The sequence below is a fragment of the Eretmochelys imbricata genome, chromosome 23 (genome assembly GCF_965152235.1).
Source record: "Eretmochelys imbricata isolate rEreImb1 chromosome 23, rEreImb1.hap1, whole genome shotgun sequence".
NCBI lineage: Eukaryota > Metazoa > Chordata > Testudines > Cheloniidae > Eretmochelys > Eretmochelys imbricata.
The window spans coordinates 6,855,282-6,876,692 of record NC_135594.1 but is presented as its reverse complement, the minus strand read 5'-3'; the positions used below and the strand labels follow the sequence as shown (position 1 = coordinate 6,876,692).

Here is a 21,411-nt window from a genome sequence, read left to right as displayed (position 1 = left end):
AATTTCAATATAATTCATTCTACTTTCACAATCCCTCCTTTTGGTCAAGCTACGCAATGACCAACAATGACTCGGTTCCACATATCAATCGTTCTTTATCTCTTTGTTCATCAGTGATATTTAAAATCATCAAATTAGCACTCTGGTTTGGGGCAGCTATCTGTGTAGCATGCCTGACACAATTTTGGATACAACAGGAAAGTAACTGAAAACATATAAAAATTATTAGGATTCCAAACAAGAGAGTTAGGGCTCCCTAAAACAACCAGTTTCCTATGCAAGAGAAATTGAAAAGGTTACTTAGCCACTTCCATAAAGAACTTGGCTCTTCGTGGGGAAGATATGCGATTTGTTCTAAGTGGCTAGCACGATCTATTACCTCATTGGTGTTGTCTGGTATATACACACAGCAGTCTTTTCCAATGAGAGCACAAGTCCCTCCTTTTGCCGCCAGCACTATGTCCAATGCCTGATGGTTTTGGAGGGCCATCTGTAGGATTGCCCCTGTTTCTTTGGCCAGGGCTCTTAAACTTTCTCCGGTTTCATTTGCCATTATTTCAACTACTGCTTGTAACCTTAGGAGTCTTTTTGTATGATGTATTACTTCCCCTAATGGTATGAAGGAACTGCCAATGGCCTCTTCCCAGGTTAAGGGTCTTATGTTATTTACTTGCCGTTGGGCATCTGTTAAGTCCCTTCTTTTTCGCCTGAAATTGCGGAGGCGTTCTCGAGGGAAGGTTCCTAGCGCTCGGAATTGTGGGAAGAGTCGGGTGGGATAACAGATTCCTGACCAATTAGCTGGTAGTGCAGTATAAGCTCTGGTCCCACACACCCAGTGATGGCCTATTAAGGCCAGAAAGGGTCAGTTGCACCCATTTGTCATATAGGTGTTTGCAAAGGAGGAGTAGTATCCCCCAAAGGGTACAGGGTAATTCTCCTTACGAGGAGTGGTATTATTTGCATGACATTGAAAGATTGTATTGTTTTCACTAAGGTTACTGTAGGGGGAACATGAGATTGATTTCTCTGTTTGATCCCAGGTTGAGAAAAAATTCATATCTCCATACCCGGCCCGCCACTTTTTAGTTTTGTTTGAATAATCCCATACACCATTGGCCACAATATGCAGAAGGCAACGGCTTTTCCCCTGATTCAGCCCTGTCCCATTACACACCCAACACCAATGACCTTTTCCCTCCACCACACTTATCCATTTAGTTGCATTTATTCCCACCGCTTCCCAAGTGTCATTGCTGATCCATATTTTGTTAAACGGACAAGGCCCTCCAGTGAGGTCTGGGGACTTGAGTGGGATAGCCAGGACAGGAACACCAGTTTGACAGTGGGCTGGGATGTGGCTGCAGACCCAGCAATTAGAAATATTAAGGGTCTGAGCTATCCACACCTGCTGCTGGATAAAAGAATTGTCATCGTGGTCTCCCCAGACTGTAAGATACCAGCAGCCGAGGAACAGGCAGAGGCGCGTGTTGGAGGCAAGGCTCTTCTGGTTCTGACAACCTCAACTGAGGGAACCGCAGTCATGGTTTTATGCTCACCAGGCAGTAGGTGCTAGGCTCGCTACTGCTTTTTTTTGTGTTTGTTTTGTTTTGTTTTGTTCGTCGTCTGCTTCTGGCAATGCTTACGAGAGCGTAGATTGTAAGGTATTGCAGACTGTTCCTCTACGTCATCTTCTGGAGTCAAAATTGACTCTGCGTTGTCCTGAGGTGACGATTGGTTCTCTGGGGATGGTGCCTTCTTACACCGTGAAGCATGTATCCACGCTGCGATGCCAGATAGTTTAACAGCCATCCGTGTAGTAAGCAGTACCTCATGAGGACCCTTCCACCGGGGCTCCAAGGCGTGCTTTCGATGATGGCGCCGTATGTAGACCCAATCACCTGGCTCGAGGTTGTGGCAAGCATTGGAGGTGGGTTCCGTGGGCCAGGCGGCTCGAACCTGTGAATGGAAGCGACTTACAGCTTGCATTAGTCCCTTGCAATACTGAAGGAGCGCACTGTGAGTCAAGTTCAAATCTGGAACGGGAGTAATGGTAGTCATAGCTCGCATAGGGCATCCCATAACAATTTCAAAGGGACTTAATTTATGCCTTTGGGATGGAGTGGATCTCATGTCCATAAGGGCTACTGGCCAGCTTAATCCTGTAGAGTCAAAAATTTTAGCAAGCTTATTGTTAAGTGCACCATTTCGTCTTTCAACTGCACCTGCTCTCTGTGGGTGGTAGGGACAGTGCAACAGGTGTTTGATGTGCAATATACAGTCCAGGTGTTGAACAAGTTGTCCAGTAAAATGTGTACCCCAATCACTGGACAGAGGAGCAGGAATTCCCTTGGCAGGCATAATATGATTTAACAAACATTTGGCAACAGACAGTGAGTCAGCCTTGCGACAAGGAAAGGCTTCAATCCAACCGGAGAATAAACATACCATAACCAATATAAATTCATATTGTTGACACTTAGGCATTTGTGCAAGAACGGTGCTTGAGGCAGGCCCCGGAACCCCTGGGCCACTTTTACAGGTTTACCTGTAAATATTATGGCTTTGGCAAATGGTACACGTTGCACAGTGGCGGGCTGTAAAAGAGCTAAAATGAGGGGGCCCACCATCCTGTCTTTGTTACAGCAGAGACCATCCCCTCCTTTCCGACATGCGAAACACCGTGTAGCTGGGCGGCCAGAGATGGGTAGAGTGAAAAGGGGGCTACAAAGGCGCCAGTAGGCGAGTGCCAAAAGGAATCGGGATGTAGAGAGCAACCTTGGGCAACCCAGGATTCTTTCTCGGTTTCTGGGGCAGAGTCTTGGAGCAGGGTGAGGTCAGTGAGGGACCAGGAGGGTAAGAGGAGAGCGGAGAACAAGGGAATCAGACATTTCGACTAGGCGCCCTGCAGCAGTCACAGCACGCAGGCAGGGGGCTAAGCCTTGGGCAACAGGGTCTAAAGTGGCAGAGAAATAAGCCACTGGGCAGTTCTTTTCTCCGTGTATCTGGAGTGAGAACTCCAAGTGCACACCCAGATTGTTTGTTGCAGAAAAGGGTAAAAGGCTTAGAATAGTCAGGCAGCCCTAAGGCAGGGGCAGAAGCCAAACCCTGTTTGAGGGAAACAAAGGCAGAATTGGCCTCAGGGGGCCACGGCATGGGGTCAGGCACAGAGAATCAAGTGAGTTCCTGGAGAGGTTTTGCAAGGGAGGTATATTGGGGAATCCATTGTCTGCAAAATCCAGCCATGCCTAAAAACTTCTGGACCTGGCTTGGGGAGCGGGGTCGGGGAAAGCTAAGGATAGCTTGGACGCGGGTGGGAGAAAGTGCATGGGAACCCCGGGAGAGGAGAAATCCGAGGTATGTGACAGAAGCTTGACAGAGTTGTAGTTCAGAGCGAGAAGTTTTGTGACCCTTATTTGCTAGGGCAGTAAGGAGCACTAAAGAGTCAGTTTCAGAGGCAGACAATGAAGGGGAACAGAGGAGTAGATCAAGTCCACACTAGTCCAATATGTAGATGGACAGGAAAACAAGGTCAGCAAGGTCTTGGGCTAATGCTTGGGAAAAATATGATGGGCTTTCAATATACCCCTGGAGCAGTGTGGTCCATGTGTACTGTTGCCCCTTGTAAGAAAAGGCAAACAGGAACTGGGAGTCAGGGTGAACCAGGACAGAAGAGAAAGCAGAGCACAAATCAACAACAGTAAAATGAGTTGCATCTGGTGGGACAGAAGCCAGAATCTTTGAGAGAGGCAAGTTTTGATTCTGTCCACCTATGATTTGCCTCTTCCCACCACTGCATGAAACAATCAACCTCTCCTTTTGCCAATTTAGTTTTAGGTTGGCTGAGTTTGTCTTTTAAGATGTCTACTCGGTCTTTGTCCCAAGATCCTAAGAGTGGCCACTGAATTTTGGGATTCTCCTGAGTTAGCCTTTTGCATTCCCATACACATCTTCCCTCCCCTCCCCCCAAGGTCAGCCTTTTGAAGCCATCCCCCACCCACGTCATGAGGTTTTCTGTTCATTAAAATACAACAATGCTAGCAACAAGACAAACACCACAGACAAACAACACAAAACATAGATCCATGGTATTCTGAAAAAAGAAAAGGAGTACTTGTGGCACCTTAGAGACTAACCAATTTATTTGAGCATGAGCTTTCGTGAGCTACAGATGAAGTGAGCTGTAGCTCATGAAAGCTTATGCTCAAATAAATTGGTTAGTCTCTAAGGTGCCACAAGTACTCCTTTTCTTTTTGCAAATACAGACTAACACAGACTAAGACTCACTGTTTCTAACATTGCTTCTTTTTGTTTTGTGCACTTCACCCCTGCTGTTGCTTCAGAAGGGCACTGTCTTTTTTTATTTTTTTTCTACAACTCTCATCTGCTATTTTGCTACAAAAACAAACAAACAAAAAGAATCCAGAATTTTTTTTTCTATTCTCCTGATTTTGACTGCCCTGCTGCAGCCACAACTTAAAAACATTTTAAATTTTGTAAAGCATTGAGTTACCTTTTAAGGGTTAAATGCCAAATCCCAAAGCCAAACAACACTAATTACCTGTGTCTAGCAAAAAGGTCTGTCAGTTTTGCAACTTTGAATTAAAGAGTCAAATGGATTTTTAGTGGCATTATTTAAAACAAAAACAAAACCAACTGGTCCTTAGAACTTTACATATTTACACACACACAGACAGATACATACACATTTTCTTCCCTTAACATCCCTTCCACACTGCTCTGTTTTTTTTTTTTTTACATATTACATTCCCTTTATACATTTGAGGCAGTTAAGTTCCAATAGAACACCCTTACATCCTTTAGTGATTTTGATTACATTACCCAATAGTCAAACAATTTTGATCAGATTCTCTCTCTGCCTGCTGCCTGCAGCAGTCCCTTATAGATCATTTCTGTGGGAAAAGGGCCCATTTTCCCTCAGAATAGCTGTAAAGGCTTCTGGGGACAGAAGCGTAGTGCTGGTAGTAGTCACTCTACCTGACCCCCTTAGCCTAGACCATTTTTCCAGAAATTTACAGGAGTCCGGACTCTTCCTAAAATACATAAACTGAGGCGGCGTTCCTTTAGGGAACTGTCCCGACTTAGACATCTGGTTACCCATACAGGAGGATTTTACACACCAGTCACACAAGAAGGAAAGTCGGGTTCGTCAGAACGATGCCCGGTGCAACACACAAAAGGACCCCACAGGCTACTGCCTCAATCGCCCTTGCTTTCACACCAAGGGTTTTACCCAAGGCGCGGTGCGGCTGCGATTGTGCAGATTTCACTCACTCAGACCGTGGGGACAGGAACCCTTTGGTCAGCCGATCCCCAGACGGAGACGGCGCCCAGACTCAAACACACCACAGGGATGACGGATAGACACAGAGACAAGACAGTCCTCAGTTCGGACAAAACACAGAAATAATTACCTGACCAGATTCCTGATGTCAGATCCCGGGATCCCTACCAGAACAGAGTGGGAACCAACAGATTCGATGGCGTAGACTTCACTGTGGTCATGCACCCTTCCGTTCTGGCGGAGGACTGCTTGGGCCAAATGCCCAGGTGCCGACTTGCCACGGCCGTCCTAAGAACAGTCAGGAGTCACATGGCCCCAGTGAAGACGGTTGCCATCTCGGTGGAACCTCCAAATTGTCAAAGTCAGATTCAGAACTCACATAGTTTGTCAGACCACTCTGTTTATTAGCAAAGCGCTTTGCTAATGCACCCAGATGTGAGCCCCTCTCTGAGGTTCAAGGTAACTTATTTATACAGCTAAGCCAAAGCCAATTTAACATAAGAGACAAAAGAAAGAGAAACTGACAAATATACATACATATCTTATTTGCATACTAACGTTTACCAATCTCCTAGCTCAGTAGGAGCTCTAAATTAATTAGTTTGAGGACCCCTTGTCTCACACTCCTTAATGTTTCTCTTCCTGACAACTATATTTCAACAAACCCTTCAAGGAGCATTTCTTTAATGATTTATAATTTCAATATAATTCATTCTACTTTCACAGTGTTTAGGAGGAGCCACACTGTGCAAGTGCAACAGAGCCCTGTAGAAACAGGCAAAGTTCTCCTGGTTTCACACTGTGTGTGTCATCGACTCAAAACCTTAGAGTAAACTCATTACATTTTTACAAGCTCCTTAAGTAAACAAAGCACATTAACACAGGGCTTCGGAGGTTGCAGACAGATCCCTGCTTCAAAGAGCCAGCAAGTAAGATCTTCATCCTACAAAGCACCTAACATCAAACCCCTAGTGCTTGCTACTTATGAGTCAATGGGAGTACTCTGAAGAGCCAGAACTATATCAGATAGCAAAGATCTGGCCTTAATGGTTTCCAGTACCTTTCCCCAAATAAATTTTAAAACTTAATGGAAATCAGTTCTCTGGAATCCAAATGATTTCCATTGTTTTAGAATTTGTTTGGGGAGAGGCATCTCTCCTGGCCACTGCAGCCCCAGAGCTGGAGCTGGGACATGACAGGTTAGAAAATACAAGAGTGATACTGCAAATCAAACTTTAAAGCTATATGACAGGTTTCAGAGTAACAGCCGTGTTAGTCTGTATTCGCAAAAAGAAAAGGAGTACTTGTGGCACCTTAGAGACTAACCAATTTATTTGAGCATGAGCTTTCGTGAGCTACAGCAGTGAGCTTCCCAGACAAAGCTAAATCCAAACATTTTAAGCAGCTGGTGGAGGTACCATTCATTTTAGGAACTACATTAATTAACCTCCATACCAGTTAAGCAATTCTGAAAAGCCATCCAAACCAAAAGCTAGGCATAAATAATACATTGTGTCTCTCCCTGGCTGTCGCACGCAGCCCAGCTGGGGCTGGGATGCCCTAAATTTAGTCCTGACCCCACCCACCCCCTATTTCCCCCCACCTACCCCGTATTTTCCCCCATCACCTCACCTTCCACCCTCTCCAGGGTCCAGGTCCACCTAATTAGTGGAGCCATGTGGATAAGTCCCAGAGAGATGCAGCCTTAACCGTTTTGCCACCCAGGGCAGAAAACGTTGGTCCATACACTCCTGAGGAGGAAAAGAAAATGTAGAGTGACACAGCGGTCTGGCGCCGCTGGAAGCTGGTGCCCAGGGTAACCGTCCTGCTTGTCCACCCCTAGAACTGGTCCGGGGCCCAGCTCCCTGAACCTTGTAAAAAAACCCAGGAGTACTTGTGGCACCTTAGAGACTAACACATTTATTAGAGCATAAGCTTTCGTGGGCTACGGCCCACTTCATCGAATGCATTGAATGGAACATATAGTAAGAATATATATATATATACACACACACATACATACAGAGAAGGTGGAATTTGCCATACAAACAGTTTGTATGGCAAATTCCACCTTCCCTGTATGTGTGTATATATATTTCTTCTTATTATATGTTCCATTCAATGCATCCAATGAAGTGGGCTGTAGCCCACGAAAGCTTATGCTCTAATAAATGTGTTAGTCTCTAAGGTGCCACAAGTACTCCTGGGTTTTTTTTGTGGATACAGACTAACACGGCTGCTACTTTGAACCCTGTAATGTTGCCAATCCCAGGAGTTCAGAAATCATGAGTCAGGACTGAAAAATCCACAACACCAACTTAAAATTCTGATACTTAGAAAAAAAAACTTTTGTTTACTTCTGACTTCTAGTTTCTGAGCCTTTAGGTCACACTTTGAACCATGTTTTCTGGCTTCTATCCACAGCCTGAAACTCGTTTGTTTTGTTTTGTTTTGTTTGAGATGAAATATTGCAAGATTAATGATAAATCACAAGAGTTGTCAATGCTGGCCTGGGCCTGCACTGAGGAGCTGGGCCCTGCACCCCTGTGGAAGATGAGGGGGCCCTGTGGTGAGAACCCCGTCCCCCACCCTCTGGGGTTCATGTCTCTGAGCTGAAGAGCTAGGCCCCTTGCTGCTTGTGAGGATCATTTGCTGCAGTCATGTTACCGTCCCTGTTGTTTTCAGCACAGCTGCTGGGAAACCTGAGTCTCTCTGATGTCACGTTTGGGGAACAGGAGGAAAATGTCCAGGCCCCAGTTAGAGACACATGGTTTTTGCTGTGATCAGTTCCACTGCCTGAGCACCCTAGGGAGTTGGGCTGTGTTCTGATTCTCACACAGCTCATTTGTCCAAGGCTCCTTGCAGGATACTGAGTGACAATACACAGCCCGCTAGACAGCACACCAGCAGCTGTGACTAGCGTCACCACCAGCTTACATCTCTTCAGCCTTTCCGTTTCTCCCCTCCAGTTGTCCACAACAGCGCTTGACGAGACACTTCAGTGCAAGAGGGGTAACTCTGTCCATGCCCCGTTTGACCAAGACCATGCTTGGGGTTTAGACTCTAGATTCACCTTTTGCTGATTAATCATATGTCTCTTTACAGGTGGTAGCAATTTAAATGGCTTGTCCCTTCTTTGCTCATTTCAGAGCTTCATTCATGAGCTGCTGTGTCCTGAGTGGTTTCGTCTCTCCCCCCTTGGGCTTCAATGCGCTCTGGCCCTGTGGAGGAAGTTGAAGACCCGGATGCCCTCACTGAAACAAGAGTAGGCAAGAACTCACAGGCCCAAATGATGCAGCACTAACCACTGGAAGAAATTACCAAGGGAAGTGGTGGAGTCTCCATCTCTTGAAGTCTTTGAGTCTACTCTGGATGTCTTTCTGGGAGATGTTTTAGGCTCAATACAGGGGTAAAAGAGTGAAATTCTATGGCCTGTGATATGGCAGAGTCAGGCTACATGATCTAATGTTCCCTTCTGGCCTTAAAATCTGTGAATCTATCAATCTAAAGCATGACTTTGTTAGGGACACTGGGGCATGGCCACTAGATAACTCGAGGGGATGGAAGACCACGAGTGTCGATGAAGCCCCCTCTCACTAGGCCCAAGTGTCCTTGCCCCCCCCCCCCCCATGCTGGCTAAATGGATACTTAGGGCAGCTTGCTATTGGATAAGTGTGCTGAAGAAAGGATGTATAAAAGCCTGTGTAACTTCCTGCTCGGTGTGCAGGATTTGAGATTCTATTCTCCCTGTACCTTGTTTGCAGCTGCAAATAAACTTTTCTGCTTCTCCACACCGTTGTGATTCTTGGGTGACGCACACCGGGTAACGAACCCCTGCTGTTGTTTTGCCTCTCGGCACTGGGTGCCTGCAACAACTTGAAGGGGGAGCAGGAAGCCAAGAGGATGTAGGGTGTTCAGAACAGGCCTAAAATGTCAACCTGAGAACCAGATTCTACAGACCTTATTCTGGCCCAGAATCAACTGGCTTCAGTGGGAAATTTTGTCCTATTAAGCTGTGCAGGATTTGGCCCTGAGTCTTGTTATATATCATGTTGCATGAAATAGACAAATGCCTTTTCCTGCTGTCATGTCCAGTTTGTACCATCCCCGCCCCCATCGCCTGCGTGCCTGCCAACCGTCCCTGCCAGACAGGCAGAGAACTGCAGCTCTCTGAGATAGGAGCTAGAGGAGACATAAATAAGAAGTCCCTGTTGTTCCTCTATCAAGAACCACCCAAAGTGCTTTAAAGTGAGTACATGGGACTCGCTCCATCTACCACCAGCTCCTTAGAAAGGCTGTGAGGGGTAACTTATTGGGCAGAATGCGGTTCCTCAGCCGGGAATGAAAGCAATGCTACTCTCAGGAAAACAGATGGGATCACTGGTGACCAGGTGAGCTCATGATTTCTGCTTCACTTCTCACCTGAGACATGACTGTGGAGCAGGACTGCACTCCCTCGTATGACATGGAGACTCTGCTGCAGTGCTGACTAAAGGCTTGTGTATCTGGGAAGGGTTTTCAACATTCTTGGGTTACTATTATTGGCCAGGCAGGGGATGGGGCAATGACCTCATCTGAGTGGGTCTACACTGCAGCTGGGACCATGCCTCCCAATTCAAATAGACAGACTCACCCTACCAAGACTCGAGCTAGCAAGCTCAAAATAGCAGTGTGTGGACATTGTGGTTCTGGCGGAGCCCACCCTTCCACTGGGCTCGAGCTCAGCTGGCTAGTCTGAGCTGCAGCATCCACATGCAAGCCCTGCTGGCATAAGTCTGTCTACCTAGGCTGGGAGGCTTATTCCCAGTTGCAGTGTAGACATACCCTCAGAGACCTGTGTCAGCAGGGTGGGACATATTAGTCTGCCCTAGGCAGCTACCTGTACTGGCCTCAGCCTTCTCCTGCATCCAAAAGAAAGGCTAGAAAAAGGACCACCAGTTTGCAAAGGTTTCTCCCTAGTCATTGCATTGAGATAGACACAGTCATCAGCACACCTTTCTGCTCAGTCTGTGCTCTGAGAGATAAACTGTTGGCAGCGTCTTGTGTCCGAGAGGAGATGTTATTGTTCCTGAGACACCTGAGATACCAGTAACAGATTTTTGACTCTAATAAAAAAAGAAAAAGAAATTCCTGCTGCAGCTGATGGAAGGGGGCATATTGTATGTAGGTCACACTACTCCTTTCTTCTGTCCAACAGTGCCGGCTATCCAATGGGATAATCTGGTCAGCTCCTCTCACTCCAGTGATGGATCTCTTCCACCCTTTCCCATAGTGTCAGAGACTCAATTAATTACAAGATGCCCTGATTTCTAAGGCTTGTAGAGTGACTTGTGCATGCTATCTTCACAGCCTCCCTGTTCCTCCCTAGCTATGGGGTTTATGTCCTCATCTATAAGATCTAGTTCCTTTGTGTCTGTTTCCCCATCTATTGTCACCTGCTCCAACTGGGCATGCGTCTCACCTGCTTTCTTCTTCAGAGAAAAGCATTTCCACGTTCCCTGAGAGGAAAGGGTTCTTTCACTCTCAACAATTGCCATAGATTTGCCAGACTTCCTACAGACATGGCGTCTTTTCTTGATTTTCTGTGTGAACATGCTTATCACAGCCTTCTCTAGCGAGGCCTGTTCTTGACGTCTGAGGTCAGGGTCTCATCCGCTACAACGTGGCCATGAACTTTGTAGACCTGACCCTCTCCGCACTCTCTAGAGGGAATCATGAGGGATGGGGGGTGGTCTGTAATGAACTCAGGAACAAAGATGTCTGGGTATTTTTCCGACATAGATTCTTAGGTTCCAAGTCCAGAAGCAGTGGCAGATTAATGCACAGGGCCAATGCACAGAGGCCCTGGCTAATATGGGGGCCCCCGCAGGAGTGTCGGAACCTGCATAGAAGTTGGGAGGGGCCATCAATGCTGGAACGGTGGCCTTGTCATTGGCTTTTCCTTTTCCCCCTGAGACAACCTTCCCCCACTGCCCTGCAGCCAGGCCAGAAGCTGGAGCCAGGCAGAGATAAGAGCTGCCCAGGGACCCTGGGCCACTGTAGGGAGATCTGGACCCTCCATCTGCCCTGGGCAGCGTGTGGTGCCCAAGAGCAGCCCCCAGCCCGTGTCTCCACCCCCTGGGGCATGCCACTGCTGGTGGGACACAGGGATGGGGGCTCCAGTCCTGCCTCCTGCCCTGGGTCCTACAGCCACACACATCGGAAGAGGAGACCCTGCCCTGGCCTGGGAGGTGGCAGGTAGCCCCGGGAAGGTCGCAGTGAGAAACTGGACAGAGAGGGCTCCTCCGGCACAGCTCCCCCTGCTACTGGACCAGTCTCAGTGGCTGCTGCACTCTGCCCACACTCACTCAGTGCCTGTGCCCCGCTCCCCCTGCCAGGCTGCCCCCACCGGTCCCTCCTCCTCCTCCTTGGTAAACAGGTAGCAGAATGAGGTCTCTGCCCATGGGGACAGGATGCCTTCCGGGGAAAGGAGGCACTTCCGTCCCCTTGTGAGAAGTTTGAAGTAAAGGCAGCATTATGGAAGGCTGCTAGTCATCTTTCAAGCTTGGTGCTACTCCGGCAAAGGGAACTGGAGGATTGTCAATTAGAGTTAGGGGTGGTTAAAGGTAATTTGGCACAACAGGGTTTGGAGTCAGAAGCAGAGTTAACAGACCACCTTAAAAGACAGGAGCTGCGACTTGGTTGCAGGGGAGTACAGGAAAAAAAGTTTCAAAGTGAAAATGGGAGAGTGAGCAGCTTAATACATGGAGTTGCTCCAAATGGTTAACGACACCAGGTAATGGCACTTTTGCAATTCACTTGACATGCAGACAAAAGCAGCAGACATGGGGGCGGGGGGGACAAATTCAGGGTTTGCAGGAGCCGATAACAACCCCCACTTTTCTCCCAGAGCCAGGATAAAAACCTAGGGGAAAGGGTTCCCAACTGTTTTACCCTAGGGAGCCCTATCCTTCGCTCCAAGCTAACCATAACCTTTTCTTCTCCTCCTCAGTTTGCTAAATTTGCTGCTTTTAGCCTGTACTTTCAAATAGCTTCACAGGGCTAATTGGTTGCTTTCCACCCTACCCACCCCCACCCCCCTTCGCACTTTTGTTTTTCTGAAGTTTTAATGGAGGGTACTTTGGATACTTATAGGAAATGTTTTTCTGGATAGAGCATGACGGAGCTCTGCCATAGTCCACTGAAATTTTAAGAGTAAAAGATCCATAGGTGACCATGGAGACAAATGTTTTCCTGCCTTTGTGAACAATCCCACGGTAAAGACAGCACAGGGGAAGGCAGCTGTGTTGTGGGGATTGTACTTGGCAAAATGCACCACCTTAAAGAACTGAATGCATAAGTAAGTGATTTAAAGAGAGTGAAGGGTTAAATGTAGCTTTGGCAGAAATTAAAACTACAGCGTTTGGAGGGAAGCAAATAGCTGGGAGTTGTGGAAGTGTTAGACGGTAACAGTTGTGGTGTGTTCCAGAGTAGCAGCCGTGTTAGTCTGTATCCACAAAAAGAACAGGAGGACTTGTGGCACCTTAGAGACTAACAAATTTATTTGCATTGTGGTGTGGGGATTACAGTGGACAGGAAGCTGGATATAAGTCAGCAGTGTGCCCTCGTTGCCAAGAAGGCCAACAGCATATGGGGCTGTACTAGTAGGAACATTGCCAGCAGATCAAGGGAAGTGATTATTCCCCTCTATTCAGCACTGGTGAGGACACAGCTAGAGTATTGCGTCCAGTTTTGGTCCCACCACTACAGAAGGGATGTGGACAAATTGGAGAGAGTCCAGCGGAGGGCAACAAAAATGATTAGGGGGCTGGGACACATGACTTATGAGGAGAGGCTGTCCCCTCTATTACCTAACTAGCCAGAAGCTGAGATGGAGATGGAGATGGAGCCCAGGGACAACTTTCTGGTCGGAATCCCAAAACCCTCCTCATTGACAGCCGCTGGCTGGGATAGGATGGGGTGTCTTCCCTGGGCCTCACTGGTGGATGCCTCTTCATATCCTACAGCAGCCTCAAGCTTCTGTACTGGAGTCTGGTATGTTTTTTCCCAGCTTGGAGGGTGTTGTTTCCTGTTCAACAAATTAGGGAATTCTAACCAACAAACCCCAGGGGTCTGTTGCCTGGATCTAGGCCTCTAAGTAAACAAATCGCAGCAAGTTTGTCACACCTTGTCCCCCTCCCTTTCTGCACCCTGTGTATTACCTGCCTCCTCCCACTTCTAGACCAACCCCTCCCCCATCCAAGAAGTGCCCACACCCTGTGTACTTACTGCCCTTCTCCCTCCAATAGCAACCCACCAGCAACACCCTGATAATCCCTACTTCCACTGGCTTCACAGCAGCCATTTAACTTCCCCGGTCTCTGGAAGGATGGAATAATTTGGAGCAAACGTGGATGTTATGCCTCAGCCTTTTAGGGTAAAAAGGGCAACTGGGGACATGTCAGAACAGGAAATAATTTCACATCACAATTCCCCCCAGGCTCTTTCCCTGCGCACTGGTGTTCTAGACTGTCAGGCAAATAACAGAAAATTCAAAAGACAGTTAGTAATGGGGGTGGGAGGGACGACAATATCTGTTAGAAAAGGAATTCAACCAAACACAAAGTGTCCAATAAGCTCTCGGAATGTACTGGGGACACTTGTTTCTTTCAGAAGATGGAAGAAGTAACTGGAGGATGGCCATTTTACACCTGATTCTGACTAAGAAGAAGAAACGCAGACACAGGTAACTAACCGCTTTCATGTTCTCTCCACAGGTACCATTGCGGAGAGTGGACCAGATGATATGTCTGGGGGGAGAAAGCAGAAGGAGACTCCGCTGGTTGGAAGGCATGAGATGCACTGTCCTGAGATGGGGGGTTCCATGACTACCACTCCCAAGAGAAGGAGGCGGGTGGTGATGGTCGGGGACTCTCTCCTCCGGGGGACTGAGTCATCTATCTGCCACCCTGACCAGGAAAACCAAGAAGTCTGTTGCTTGCCAGGGGCTAAGATTTGCGATGTGACGGAGAGACTGCCAAGACTCATCAAGCCCTTGGATCGCTACCCCTTCCTGCTTCTCCACGTGGGCACCAATGATACTGCCAAGAATGACCTTGAGCGGATCACTGCAGACTACGTGGCTCTGGGAAGAAGGATAAAGGAGTTTGAGGCGCAAGTGGTCTTCTCATCCATCCTCCCCGTGGAAGGAAAAGGCCGGGGCAGGGAGTGTCAAATCGTGGAAGTCAACGAATGGCTACGCAGGTGGTATCGGAGAGAAGGCTTTGCATTCTTTGACCATGGGATGGTGTTCCAAGAAGGAGGAGTGCTAGGCAGAGACGAGCTCCACCTAACGAAGAGAGGGAAGAGCATCTTTGCGAGCAGGCTGGCTAACCTAGTGAGGAGGGCTTTAAACTAGGTTCACCGGGGGAAGGAGACCAAAGCCCTGAGGTAAGTGGGAAAGCAGGATACCTGGAGGAAGCACAGGCAGGAACGTATGTGAGGGGAGGGCTCCTGCCTCATACTGAGAATGAGGGGCGATCAGCAGGTTATCTCAAGTGCTTATATACGAATGCACAAAGCCTTGGAAACAAGCAGGGAGAACTGGAGGTCCTGGTGAAGGCAAGGAATTATGATGTGATTGGGATAACAGAGACTTGGTGGGATAACTCACATGACTGGAGTACTGTCATGGATGGTTATAAACTGTTCAGGAAGGGCAGGCAGGGCAGAAAAGGTGGGGGAGTAGCACTGTATGTAAGGGAGCAGTATGACTGCTCAGAGCTCCGGTACGAAACTGCAGAAAAACCTGAGAGTCTTTGGATTAAGTTTAGAAGTGTGAGCAACAAGAGTGATGTAGTGGTGGGAGTCTGCTATAGACCACCGGACCAGGGGGATGAGGTGGATGAGGCTTTCTTCCGGCAACTCGCAGAAGCTACTAGATCGCACGCCCTGGTTCTCATGGGTGACTTTAATTTTCCTGATATCTGCTGGGAGAGCAATACAGCGGTGCATAGACAATCCAGGAAGTTTTTGGAAAGTGTAGGGGACAATTTCCTGGTGCAAGTGCTAGAGGAGCCAACTAGGGGGGGAGCTTTTCTTGACCTGCTGCTCACAAACAGGGAAGAATTAGTGGGGGAAGCAAAAGTGGATGGGAATCTGGGAGGCAGTGACCATGAGTTGGTTGAGTTCAGGATCCTGACACAGGGAAGAAAGGTAAGCAGCAGGATACGGACCCTGGACTTCAGGAAAGCAGACTTCGACTCCCTCAGGGAACGGATGGGTAGGATCCCCTGGGGGACTAACATGAAGGGGAAAGGAGTCCAGAAGAGCTGGCTGTATTTCAAGGAATCCCTGTTGGGGTTACAGGGACAAACCATCCCAATGAGTCGAAAGAATAGTAAATATAGCAGGCGACCAACTTGGCTTAACGGTGAAATCCTAGCGGACCTTAAACATAAAAAAGAAGCTTACAAAAAGTGGAAGGTTGGACATATGACCAGGGAAGAGTATAAAAATATTGCTCGGGCATGTAGGGATGAAATCAGGAGGGCCAAATCGCACCTGGAGCTGCAGCTAGCAAGAGATGTCAAGAGTAACAAGAAGGGTTTCTTCAGGTATGTTGGCAACAAGAAGAAAGCCAAGGAAAGTGTGGGCCCCTTACTGAATGAGGGAGGCAACCTAGTGACAGAGGATGTGGAAAAAGCTAATGTGCTCAATGCTTTTTTTGCCTCTGTCTTCACTAACAAGGACAGCTCCCAGACTGCTGCGATGGGCATCACAACATGGGGAGTAGATGGCCAGCCGTCTGTGGAGAAAGAGGTGGTTAGGGACTATTTAGAAAAGCTGGAGGTGCACAAGTCCATGGGGCCGGACGAGTTGCATGTGAGAGTGCTAAAGGAATTGGCGGCTGTGATTGCAGAGCCATTGGCTATTATCTTTGAAAACTCGTGGCAAACGGGGGAAGTCCCAGATGACTGGAAAAAGGCTAATGTAGTGCCAATCTTTAAAAAAGGGAAGAAGGAGGATCCTGGGAACTACAGGCCAGTCAGCTTCACCTCAGTCCCTGGAAAAATCATGGAGCAGGTCCTCAGAGAATCAATCCTGAAGCACTTACATGAGAGGAAAGTGATCAGGAACAGTCAGCATGGATTCACCAAGGGAAGGTCATGCCTGACTAATCTAATTGCCTTCTATGATGAGATTACTGGTTCTGTGGATGAAGGGAAAGCAGTGGATGTATTGTTTCTTGACTTTAGCAAAGCTTTTCTCACGGTCTCCCACAGTATTCTTGTCAGCAAGTTAAAGAAGTATGGGCTGGATGGATGCACTATAAGGTGGGTAGAAAGTTGGCTAGATTGTCGGGCTCAACGGGTAGTGATCAGTGGCTCCATGTCTAGTTGGCAGCCGGTATCAAGTGGAGTGCCCTAAGGGTCGGTCCTGGGGCCGGTTTTGTTCAATATCTTCATAAATGATCTGGAGGATGGTGTGGATTGCACTCTCAGCAAATTTGCGGATGATACTAAACTGGAAGGAGTGGTAGATACGCTGGAGGGCAGGGATAGGATACAGAGGGACCTAGACAAATTGGAGGATTGGGCCAAAAGAAATCTGATGAGGTTCAATACGGATAAGTGCAGGGTCCTGCACTTAGGACGGAAGAACCCAATGCACAGCTACAGACTAGGGACCGAATGGCTAGGCAGCAGTTCTGCAGAAAAGGACCTAGGGGTGACAGTGGACGAGAAGCTGGATATGAGTCAGCAGTGTGCCCTTGTTGCCAAGAAGGCCAATGGCATTTTGGGATGTATAAGTAGGGGCATAGCGAGCAGATTGAGGGACGTGATCGTTCCCCTCTATTCGACATTGGTGAGGCCTCATCTGGAGTACTGTGTCCAGTTTTGCGCCCCACACTACAAGAAGGATGTGGATAAATTGGAGAGAGTCCAGCGAAGGACAACAAAAATGATTAGGGGTCTGGAACACATGACTTATGAGGAGAGGCTGAGGGAACTGGGATTGTTTAGTCTGCAGAAGAGAAGAATGAGGGGGGATTTGATAGCGGCTTTCAACTACCTGAGAGGTGGTTCCAGAGAGGATGGTTCTAGACTATTCTCAGTGGTAGAAGAGGACAGGACAAGGAGTAATGGTCTCAAGTTGCAGTGGGGGAGGTTTAGATTGGATATTAGGAAAAACTTTTTCACTAGGAGGGTGGTGAAACACTGGAATGCGTTACCTAGGGAGGTGGTAGAATCTCCTTCCTTAGATGTTTTTAAGGTCAGGCTTGACAAAGCCCTGGCTGGGATGATTTAATTGGTCTTTAATGCCCAGAAACCTAAAAGGAATCCTAAAGAAGTGGAATCATGGACAAATTGCTACGGATGAGTACAAAAGAGTAGCACAAGCATGTGGGGACAAAATCAGAAAGATTAAGTCACAAAATGAGTTACGCCAAGCAAGTGACATAAAAACAATAAGATAAGGATTCTATAAATATATTACAAACAGGTGAAGGAAAGTGTAGGTCTTCTACTTACCAGGGAAGGCGAGATAATAACAGAGGACATCAAGAAGACTAAGGTGTTTAATGCCTTTTTTACATTCAGCAAAAAAGTTTAATTCTGAGCAGATACTTAAAACAATGATTCTTAACCAAGAGGGGGAAGGAACAGAAACCACAACGGGAAAATAACAGGTTAAAAATATTTAGATAAGTTAGATGTATTAAAGTCAGCAGGGCCTAATGGAGTATGTGAGGAATTAGCTGAAGCAATCTTGGAACAGTTAACAATTATCTTTGACAACTCCTGGAGAATGCTGAGGTCCCAAAAGACTGGCAAACATAATACCTATCTTTAAAAGGGGAACAACAAGGACCTGGAGAATAAAGACCAGTCATGACTTACTTAGATACCTGTGTGACGGGTTGGTTCACAGAAACCCGTTTTGGGACTTCCACCTGATGTGCTCAGACTACCTCTGAGCCTGTTTTCCCTGTCAGCTTGGGACTTCAGTGCCCTGCCTGGTTTGAGCCAGACATGCTAGCCTGCTACAAACACAGACCCAGGTCTGAACTACGTCCCGCAAAAGCTGCAGGCTTAACTGAAAACAGTTTAAGAAGTGTTCCTGTCTTTAACACTCAGATGCCCAACTCCCAATGGGGTCCAAACCCTAAATAAATCAGTTTTATCCTGTATAAAGCTTATACGGGGTAAACTCATAAATTCTTCGCCCTCTATAACACTGAGAGAGAGATATGCACAGCTGTTTGCCCCCCCAAGTATTAATACATACTCTAGGTTAATTAATAAGTAAAAAGTGATTTTATTAAATATAAAAAGTAGGATTTACATGGTTCCAAGTAATAACAGACAGAACAAAGTGAATTACCAAGCAAAATAAAACAAAACACGCAAGTCTAAGCCTAGTACAGTAAGAAAACTAAATACAGATAAAATCTCACCCTCAGAGATGTTTCAATAAGCTTCCATCACAGACTGGACACCTTCCTAGTCTGGGCACTATCCTTTCCCCTGGTACAGTCTTTGTTACAGCTCAGTTGTTAGTTAGGGGATTTCTCATGACTGCAGCCCCCTTTGTTCTGTTCCACCCCCTTATATAGCTTTTGTACAAGGTGGGAATCCTTTGTCCCTCTCTGGGTTCCCACCCCTCCTTCTAAATGGAAAAGCACCAGGTTAAAGATGGATTAGGGTTCAGGTGACATGAGCACATGTTACTGTAAGACTTCATTACCCACTTGCCAGCACACAGGTATACAGGAAGACTTACAAGTAAACAGAGCCATCTACAGTCAATTGTCCTAGTTGATGAGAGCCATCAAGATTCCAAACCACCATTAATGATCCACACTTTGCATAATTACAATAGGCCCTCAGAGTTATATTTCATATTTCTAGTTTCAGATTCAAGAATGATACATGTATACAAATAGGATGACCACACTCAGTAGATTATAAATTTACAAGAGACCTTTTGTAGCAAGCATATTCCAGTTACATTATATTCACACTCATTAGCATACTTTCATAAAATCATATAGAGTGCAGCATCATAAGCTGGAGAGAAAAAAATATTAAATAATCAATTTATAAGCACCTAGGATAGTAAAGTTATAGCCAGCATGGATTATTAACTAAAAATCCTGCCAAACCAATCTAATTTCCCGCTTTCACAGGCGTCTGGATTTATGGATCTGGAGGACATTGTACACATGACATATCTTGCAAAAAGAAAAGGAGTACTTGTGGCACCTTAGAGACTAACAAATTTATTTGAGCATATCTTGATTTTAGTAAGGCTTTCGACAAGTCCCTCATAAGCAAACTAGGGAAATGTGTGTATATGTGTAACCCCCAAGGAGATTACTTCGATTCCTGGGGCTCTGTCTGCCGGCAGCTCAAGGAGAGGCATGCTGTCCCTGGTAGGGAGGGGGAGCCAAGGCAGACTCAGAGTCCGCCCAGCAACCAAGAGGGAGTGAGAGGCCCTCCCAGGGGGCTCAGAAAAGGGGAGAAGCCATTTTTGAGTCTGGTCTGGAGCCAACCAGGACAAAGGCAGGACTGGCTGTGTGGGGAGCTGGCGAATCCCAGGTCTGCATGGAGGGTTCCCCTTGAGAACTGGCCTCTAGGGACCTGACAGCAAGATCCCTCAGCTGGGCTTTTCCTTCTGCACTGATGACTCCCAGTTTGTAGAGTTTTGCTGGGAAAGTTCCCCAGCCAGGCTGAGTTCGCCCTCCAGCTCCCTAGGTGAGACCAGCCACCACATGGTCAGCTCTGTTCTGGCTGCTAGTCCAGGGTTGCTGCCTGCTGCGAGTGTGTCTGGACGCTGGGCTAGGAGACTAGTTTGGATTTTAGTACAGTTGTGTAATCTGCACTTTGAGCCCTGCACCCCTGTGTGGAGAGGGGAAATCCTGAGACCAAAAGCAGCCTGACTCCTGACTGAAGAGGATCCCTGCCAGCAGAGATCAGCCCCTCTGCAGTGACCGAGGAGTCAAGAGTCTGAACCTGAGGATCGTTCATGGAGTTTGTGAGTGCACCATCTTTTAGTTAGTCAGGGAAATTGTTTTGGGGACCCCCTGCTCCCTGAACTGTGTCCTTAAGCCAGGGAGTAAGGGTTTGGGGATTTTATAACCTGCTGCGTATTAAACCTGGGAGGGACTTATCACCTCCTCCCACTTGTGAGTCCTTTGGGCTGTACTGATCCCAGTCAGCCACACTGCTAAACCACTGCAGAGAAGATATTGTGGTCATAGGTCATCAAGGGCTCTAACAAAGTACGCATACCAACGGGACACTGATCTTACATTTGTTACATCAGGTCACATGACTGGGGAAAGTCACAGGTATTATCAGCATGGGCACTGGTGACCCTAAGAATAGTGTTTTATGTTTCTTGGGAGTCTCCAACTATCTGGCAAGTAAGTGGGGGTTACCCTGTGGTTAGAATTTTCCTCCCAAGCTGCCCTGGTGACCCTGCCAGGAAGGAGTGAGGAGGGTGGAGGCACTGCCAAATAAATTCATAGGGAAAAATAAAGAAGATACTGAGTGGGTGACGGGATCCAGAAGAACCCAGACCTGTCCATCAAAACCGGTAAGCATATTGGCATTAAAGAAGGTAACCGGGTGGAGAGGGAGCACTACATATGTAAGGACTACAAGGGATGTACAATTTCTTGAAAGACTGTATTCAAAGAGAGGATGTATCTAGCGGGGTTCCAAAGGAGCCAGTCCTGCATCTGGTACTAGCCAATATTTTCATTCACGACTTAGATAATGGAGTGGAGAGTAAGCTTATTAAATTAGAAGATGACACCATCTAGGAGTTGCAAGCACATAGGATAACAGAATTAGAATTCAGATTGACCTTTATAAATTAGAGAATTGATCTGAAAGAACAAGATGAAATTCAATAGAGGCAAGTGCAAAGTACTACAGTTTGGGAAGGAAAATCAAATGCACAACTACAAAATGGGGACTAACTGGCTAGGGGGCAGCCCTACTCAAAATGATCTGGGGGGTTATAGTGAGTCACAAATTGAATCTGAGTCAGTCATGTGACTTGCTTGTGAAAAAGGCTAGTTTGGTACAGGAATAGGTTACTAAGGGAGGTTGTGG

The 21,411-nt window shown here is 47.1% G+C and overlaps 2 protein-coding genes across 2 annotated transcripts in view; one reads left to right on the top strand and one right to left on the bottom strand.

Annotated features, from left to right (window-relative positions):
* Positions 1 to 8,918, top strand: part of LOC144278977 (very-long-chain 3-oxoacyl-CoA reductase-like) — a 29,167-nt gene extending 20,249 nt beyond the window's left edge. The window contains exon 11 of the mRNA XM_077840380.1: positions 8,452 to 8,918. Within this exon, the coding sequence (XP_077696506.1) occupies positions 8,452 to 8,571 (120 nt within the window). The 3' untranslated portion in view covers positions 8,572 to 8,918. The remainder of the gene's footprint in view (positions 1 to 8,451) is intronic.
* The window catches only part of LOC144279285 (uncharacterized), a 281,818-nt gene that overhangs the window by 218,154 nt on the left and 42,253 nt on the right, over positions 1 to 21,411 (bottom strand). The window lies entirely within an intron of this gene.